This window comes from Miscanthus floridulus, chromosome 2 (assembly GCF_019320115.1).
Source record: "Miscanthus floridulus cultivar M001 chromosome 2, ASM1932011v1, whole genome shotgun sequence".
In the NCBI taxonomy this organism is placed as follows: Eukaryota; Viridiplantae; Streptophyta; class Magnoliopsida; order Poales; family Poaceae; genus Miscanthus; species Miscanthus floridulus.
The window spans coordinates 19,971,787-19,979,510 of record NC_089581.1 but is presented as its reverse complement, the minus strand read 5'-3'; the positions used below and the strand labels follow the sequence as shown (position 1 = coordinate 19,979,510).

General features: G+C 51.9%; 1 protein-coding gene across 1 annotated transcript; it reads right to left on the bottom strand.

The window, feature by feature from the left end:
• Window positions 1-5,370: 5,370 nt before the first annotated feature.
• LOC136536180 (uncharacterized) lies at window positions 5,371-5,934 on the bottom strand. The gene has a single exon (XM_066528559.1). It carries the CDS (start codon window positions 5,932-5,934, stop codon window positions 5,371-5,373), a length of 564 nt encoding a protein of 187 aa, XP_066384656.1.
• Window positions 5,935-7,724: the final 1,790 nt, after the last annotated feature.

Genomic DNA, 7,724 nt, shown 5'->3' with positions numbered 1-7,724 from the left:
ACCCTCGACTTCGTCTACCCGGTGCTGAGGCATCCTCCGATGCGGCTAGAGCCAGACTATGCTGTCTTTGTAAGTTTTCCTTTCTCTTGCCTTCTCTTCAATTGATTTCCTGACCCCATGAGACTAACTTTGAGAGGGGTAGGACCAGTCGAGGGACCTCATCCTCATGGATCACCTGGCGCCACTGCCGAGGGATTTGTCTGTGAGGGTGGTGAATCACACCGAGGGCGAGTGGCTGAGGAAGGCGAAGGAGGACAAGAAGAGGAAGAAGCTATGGAAGTTGCGGGCGCAGGAACAAGGGGAGGACACTGACGATGATCATGATGATGACGATGGTGGTGACGACGAGGTGATGGAGGTAGCCGATGATATCGAGTGGGACAACCTAGAGAACGAGGATGCGTTGATAGGTGTTGGTTCATCCTTGCAGACGTTGGGACCCTTCCTGTTCCATGGATGAGAGGGCACGTCTGTGGAGCCGGTGGAGGCGGGCTGTATCGTCGGCCTTCCCCAGGAGCCAATGGAGGTGGGCGGCTCTACCTTCGTGACTGAGGTGCCAACGGAGGCGGGTGGCTCTACCGTTGCGCCCCAAGCGCCAAGGGGAGCGGGGTGTTCCGCCAATGTGCCCTAGGAGCTGCCAGGGGCAAGCTCCTCTACCCAGGAGCTGGGGGCGGGCTCGAAACGGCCTCATCCGATGAGGCGAAGCAAGGGTTGGGGGGTTCATCCCCCAAACACATATATCGCCCGACAGCACTGAGGTGAGTCATCAATTCCTCTGTTTTTCTTGTTTGAGTAGAATTTCATCGTGACTTATGTTTTTCGTCCCTTGCAGCCTCAGCAGGCATCGGAATCCTTTGGCGCTGGCGCTGAAGAAGAGCATCGTCCTCCAATCAGGGCGGCAACCATTGGCTAGTGTCGCACCCATTTTAGACAAGAGCAGCAGTGACTACGTCGATGGCCGGTCGGGCACCACCCATGGTGGCGCCTCTGCCCTCGGTGGGATAGGCAGATGCGAGCATTCAAGGGGCGCCTTCAGAGGTCGCGAAGCAGTCGGTGATGGCTGCGATACCGCTACCGATGACGAGGTAGATGGGGCTACCGACCACGCTCATGGCGCGGACCATGGTGGCCATGACGTAGCCAGTCGTGACCCCACCGATGCAGATGGAGGTGGCGGTGGCCATGACAGATGGGTCATAGTCGGGTGCAACCGCAGCGTCGCTTGAGGCATTTGCACGACCCATGCCATCCATAGCCCAAGTGATGTCTCATTATGGAGATATCATTAATCTGGAGGCGATGAGCCACGCTTATGTGCCTGGTTATGAAGTCCACGAGCTGGAGGAGATGGAAACAGCGATGGCTCCCCTTTCGCAGGACCTGGCGGACAGGATAGAAGGCATAGTTCTCCTCCAGAGGGGCTAGTTAGTTAAATAGGTCGGGCGGTCATTTTTGTAATAACCGGACAAGTTCTGACCCTTGTGTTTTAAACAAGCTTGTCATTTTGTTTCGTTTGATCAAATCTGTTCTTTTGTTTCGGTTGAACAAATTTGATCTTTCTCGCTTTTATGTGTAAAAAGGGGGTTAATGCGTTCTGACCCTTCCTATTGTTAAGACCATAGAGTTTGAGGTGTAGGCGGGAAACTCTGATCACGCTGGTGAGCAAGAGTGCCATAGCCATTAGGGCATAGGTTTCTTGCAGTCTGACCAGCCTTACTTCGTCGTTTGTTTCCACAAACCTTGCCTCTAGGTTTTTAATGTGAGGAAGGGGTCAGGCACGGTGACTATTTTAGAAAGGGTATATATACCCTTATCAGCCCTCGAGTGAGACTTGACCCCTTGTCGTTGTCGGGGTCGGGTGTCACTAAAGATCGAGAGAGACGATAGCGAGACTAGTAGGAGAAAGCGTCTCTTATTTTAGAAACGTTATCCTTAGTTTTTCATACGTATCCCCTCCCTAGGATCAGAGCCATTGTTCTACAACCGCGCATTCGGTCTCCTTGTGAGTCCAACTTTCCTCGAGAACCCGCATGTAGCGGTGGTCTGGTCGAGGGTCAGCTCGTCTTTGTGATCGTCACCCCCGTCTGTGATTTCCGCAACCAGAGGAGTTGAGCTAACGTCACTTGCCCGATGGCTCAAGTGATGCGCTGTGAGCTCGCTAACGAGCATGTCCGAGTGGAATCCGGGTCCGTCATTCATGATGGGGTCGGCATAGCCCTCATGTGGCATTCCACTGCTCCTTAACCCATCTCCCGATAGATGCCCAAGTTGTTTCAGAGACTGACTTAGGTGACCCACTGGCCTCCCCTCGATGGAGATTCTATGGGCTTGGCTCGAGGTTAGGATTGAACAAGAAGGTCAAGATGACCCTGTCTGCTTCTAAGCGGTCAGGCAAAGGCCGCTGGGGCTCATCTATGTTTTCTCCCTTGGCTCTGTTTGATGCGAGGCGGCCTCAAGCCCTTTGTAGGCCGGCCTTCGAACCTTGGTTGGTCGGATTCCTAAGTTGGGGTCAGGCGGCTCGAGCCCCCGAGCCCTATTGGGATCGGTAGGAGTTGGCTATGTTCTATGCGTCACCCCATCCACGGTTTCTGTAATCAGAGGGGTTGAGCTAACGACACTTGCCTCGATGACTCAAGTGTTGCGCTCGGTGAGCTCGCTAACGGGTATGCCCGAGTGGAATTTGGGTCCGTTGTTCATGACGGGCTTGGCATAGCCCTCATGTGGCATTCCACTGCTCCTTAACCCACCTCCCAGCAGATGCCTGAGTCATTCTAGAGATTGACTCAGGTGGCCCACTGGCCTCCCCTCGATGGAGATTCTACCGGTGGGAACCTCCAAACCCTTCCTAGGAAGACGAAGGCTAAAGCTCGGGGTGTAGGGACAAAAACTCTGATCATGCTGGTGAACAAAAATGCCGTAGCCGCTGGGGTGTAGGTTTCTTGTGGTCTGACCAGTTTTACTCAGGTTTTAGTGTGAGAAAGGGTCATGCATAGAGAATGTCTACTGAATAGACACTCTTGCCAGCCCCCGAGTGAGGCTCGACCCCTTGCCGTTGCTATGGTCGGGTGTCACTTAAAGATAACCCGTCTCTCGATAGCGGCCTGAGCCGTCCGATCAACTTGGGTGACCTGCTGGCCTCTCCTCGATGGAGATTTCACTGGTGGGCCCCTTCGAACCCTTCCTAGGAAGGCGGAGGCTAAAGCTCAGGGTGCGGGGACAAAAACTCTGATCATGCTGGTGAGCAAAAATGTTGTAGCCACTAGGGCATATGTTTCTTGTGGTCCGACCAGTTTTACTTAGCGTTTGTTTTCACACACCTTGCCTCTAGGTTTTAGCATGAGAATGGGTCGAGCATAGAGAATGTCTAAGGAATAGACACTCTTGCAAGCCCCCGAGTGAGGCCGGACCCCTTGCCATTGCTAGGGTCAGGTGTGACTTAAAGATGATCCATTTATCAATAGTGGCCCAAGCCATCCAATAGACTTGGGTGACCCACTGGCATAGGACTTACCTTGATGGCTCGAGTGATAGGTTCAGAGAGCTCTTACTAGATATGTTCGAGTGGAATCTGGGTCCATCGTTTGTGATGGAGTTGGTCTAAACCGCGTGGGGCATCCTACTGCTCTCTACCCATCTCTTGGCAGTGGCCTAAGCTGTCTGATTGACTTGGGTGACCCGCTGGCACAAGGCTTTCCTATGGAGATAGAGGATGAGATCATCCTCCCCAAGAATTTTAGTTAGGTAGATAAGCCAGGCGGCGAACTCGTAACAAGTGAACAAGCTCTTAAATTTCGTTATGGCCAAATAGTTTTTTAGCCCTTCTCCCCTTTTTGTATAAAAAGGTTAATGCCTTCTGACCTTTTCCATCATTTAAGGCTGTAAAGTTTAGGGTACGGGTGAACAAACTCTAATCATGCTGGTGAGCAAAATATCATAGCCGCTGGGGCATATGTTTCTTGTAGTCCGACTAGTTTTACTCAGTGTTTGTTTCCACAACCCTAGCTTCTAGATCTTAATGTGAGAGAGGGTCGGGCATAGAGAATGTTTGTCAGGTGGATATACTCTTAAGCATGTACCGACTCTTTCCATAATTAAGGCTAAAAAGCTTGGGGTGCGAAAAAAAACTCTGATCACGCTGGTGAGCAAAAACACAGTAGCCGCTGGGGCATAGGTTTCTTGTAGTCCGACCAATTACTCATCGTTCGTTTCTATAACCCTAGCTTCTAGATCTTAACATGAGAGAGGGTCAGGCATAGAGAATGTCTACTAGATAGATAAGCTCTTATTAGCCCCCAAGTGAGGCCCGACCCCTTGCCATTGCTGGGGTCGAGTGTCACTAAAGATCAGGGAGTTGACAACGAAACTGATAAGAGAAAGTGTGCGTATATTAAGGGTAAAAGCGGCATAGCTGTTCGATGTTCCAGGCATTGATGAAGACTTCACCGTCGATGGCCTTGAGCTTATAGGTGCCTGGTTGAAGCACTTTCGTGATGACGTACGATCCCTCCCACGGTGGAGAGAGCATGTGGCGGTTCCTGTTGCTCTAGACAAGGCGGAGCACTAGGTCCCTGACATTGAGGGCCTGACCCCGCACTTGATGGTTGTGGTACCAGCATAATGCTTGCTGGTACTTGGCCAAGCAAAGGAGGGTGATGTTATGCATTTCATCTAGCTGGTCCATGGCATGCTTGAGGGATGCCTCAGCTCCCTGTTCGTCGTATGCCCTGGCCCTTGGTGCTCCATAATCAAGGTCGGTCAAGAGGATAGCCTCAGAACCATAGACCATGAAGAATGGTGTGTAGCTGGTGGCCCAAAAGGTGTCATCCTTAGGCTCTAGAGCACCACGGGAAGCTCTGTGACCCATCGTTCACCAAACTTATTCAACTGGTTGAAGATCCTAGGCTTGAGGCCGTGTAGGACCATGCCGTTTGCGTGCTTGACCTACCCGTTTGTGTGAGGGTGCGCCACAGTAGCCCAATCGACACGGATATGGCATTCATCGTAGAATCAGAGGAACTTCTTTCTGGTGAACTATGTGCCATTGTCCATGATGATGGAGTTTGGGACCCCAAAGTGATGGATGATGTCAAGGAAGAACAGCATGGCTTGCTCGGACTTGGTCACAGAGATCGGTTGAGCCTCTATCCACTTTGTAAACTTGTCTATGGCGACAAGCAAGTGCATATAGCCCCTAGGCACCCTCTTGAGAGGTTCGACCAGATCAAGCCCCTAGACCATGAATGGCCACGTGATGGGGATCGTTTGGAGTGCTTGGGTCGGCAGGTGCGTCTATTGGGCGTAGTATTGACACCCTTCGTAGGTGCATACAACCTATTCAGCATTGGCTACTGCGGTTGGCTAGAAGAAGTCCTATTGGAATGCGTTTCCGACCAGGGTCCTAGGTACGACATGGAGCCCGCAGACCCCACTATGGATATCGCTCATCAACCACTTCCCTTGTTCGATGGGGATGCAGCGCTGTAGAATCTCGGTGTGGCTTTGCCTGTAGTGCTCGCCCTCAATAAGGACAAAGGACTTAGCGCGACGTGCGAGCCGCTGAGCCTCCATTTTGTCCATCGGCAGCGCCTCAAGGAGGAGGTAGTCGAGGTAAGGCGTCCTCCAGTCGCACAGAAGGTCGGGCTCTGTCACTAGATCCTCGTCAAGCTCCATGACTTTAGGGTTAGATGGAGCTAACGGCCGGTTAGCCCCTGAGCCTAGGGCGGGCGACACATCACCGGTCTGTTCTGGCTCCACATAGCGGACCGAGGGCTTGTACTGATTACTGGCGAAGATGCCTGTTGGCATCGTCTCTTGGCTGGATGCCACTTTTGCTAGCGCATTGGCCGCCTTGTTGAGACACCTCTGGATGTGATTGAGATCAAGACCATCAAACTTGTCCTCCAGCTGGTAGACTTCTCGGCAATATGCAGCCATCTTGGCATTGTGGTAGCTTGATTCCTTCATGACTTGGTTGATAACCAGCTAGGAGTCACCCCAGACATCGAGCCATCGGATACCCAACTCGATGGCGATGCGTAGGCCATTGACGAGTGCCTCATACTTAGCCACATTGTTGGAGGAGGGGAAATGGATGCGAACCATGTACCTCATGCGTATCCTGAGGGGCAAAACAAAGACTAGTCCTACACCGGTGCCTTTCTTATCCAGCGATCCATCAAAGTACATCGTTCAGTACTCTTGGTCAACTACCGCTGGTGGCATTTGAACCTCGGTCTACTCTACAATAAAATTAGCCAGTACTTGGGACTTGATGGCCGTCCGAGGGGCATATGAAATGCCTTGACCCATCAGCTCGAGTGCCCACTTCATGATTTTGCCTATGGCATCCTAGTTTGGATGACCTCGCCGAGAGGGAAGGACATCACGACCATCACAAGATGTGACTCGAAGTAGTGATGCAACTTCCTCTTGGCGATGAGGATGGCATATAGGAGCTTCTAGATTTGGGGATAGCAGGTCTTGGAATCAGACAAGACCTCGCTAATGAAGTACACGGGACATTGCACTTTGAGGGCGTGTCCCTCTTCTTCTCGCTCTACCACCAGGGCGGCGTTGACAACTTGCGTGGTGGCCATGATGTAGAGCAGAAGTGATTCCTCGTCAGTCGGGGGGACTAGGATCAGGGCCTTTGTCAGAAGCTGCTTGACCGTGTCAAGTGCCTCCTAGGCCTTAGGCGCCCATTTGAAATGGCCAGCCTTCTTTAGGAGTCGATAGAGGGGGAGACCTCATTCGCCGAGGCGCGAGATAAAGCGGCTGAGCATGGCGAGGCACCCTATAACTTGTTGTACCCCCTTTATGTTCTAAATTGGGCCCATCCTCATGATGGCCGAGATCTTCTCTAGGTTGGCTTCAATGCCACGCTCAGAAATGATAAAAACCAGCAACATACCCCTTAGGACCCCGAAAACACACTTCTCGGGGTTGAGCTTGATGTCGTTTGCTCAGAGTTTTATGAAGGTCTGGTCTAGGTCGGCTATGACCTGGTCAGCCCATTTGGATTTGACCACGATATCATCCACGTAGGCCTCAATGGTTCGCCCGATGAGGTCCCTGAAACACTTGAGCATACAACGCTGGTACGTAGCCCCATGTTTTTCAGACTGAATGGCATTGTGACATAGCAGAACGATCCAAATGGGGTGATGAAAGATGTCACGAGCTAGTCAGACACTTTCATCACGATTTGATGGTACCCGGATTACGCATAAAGAAAGCAAAGGGTTTCGCACCCTGAGGTTGAGTCGACTACTTGGTCTATGCGTGGCAAAGGAAACAGATCCTTTGGGCGCGCTTTGTTGAGACCCGTGTAGTCAACACACATTCTCTGTTTCCCACACTTTTTTGTACAAGAACGAGATTGGCTAACCACTCGGGGTGGTATACTTCCTTAATGAACCCAGCCGCCAAAAGCTTCGCAATCTCCTCGCCGATCGCCCTGCGTTTATCCTTGTTGAAGCGACGCAGGTGCTGCTTCATCGGCTTGGAGCCTGGCCTGATCTTCAAGGCATGCTTGGTGACTTCTCTCAGAATGACTGGCATGTCCGAGGGTCTCCATGCAAAGTTGTCTTTGTTGGCGTAGAGGAAGTCGATGAGCGCGCTTTCCTATTCGAAGGAAAGCATGGTGCCAATGCGCACCACTTTACCCTTGGAGCCACTAGGGTCTATGAGGACCTCCTTGGCGCCCTCTACAGGCTCAAAAGACC

Excerpts from the sequence above, each read along its gene's own strand:
- LOC136536180 (XM_066528559.1), bottom strand. The coding sequence starts at position 5,934 with ATGGCTGCATATTGCCGAGAAGTCTACCAGCTGGAGGACAAGTTTGAT.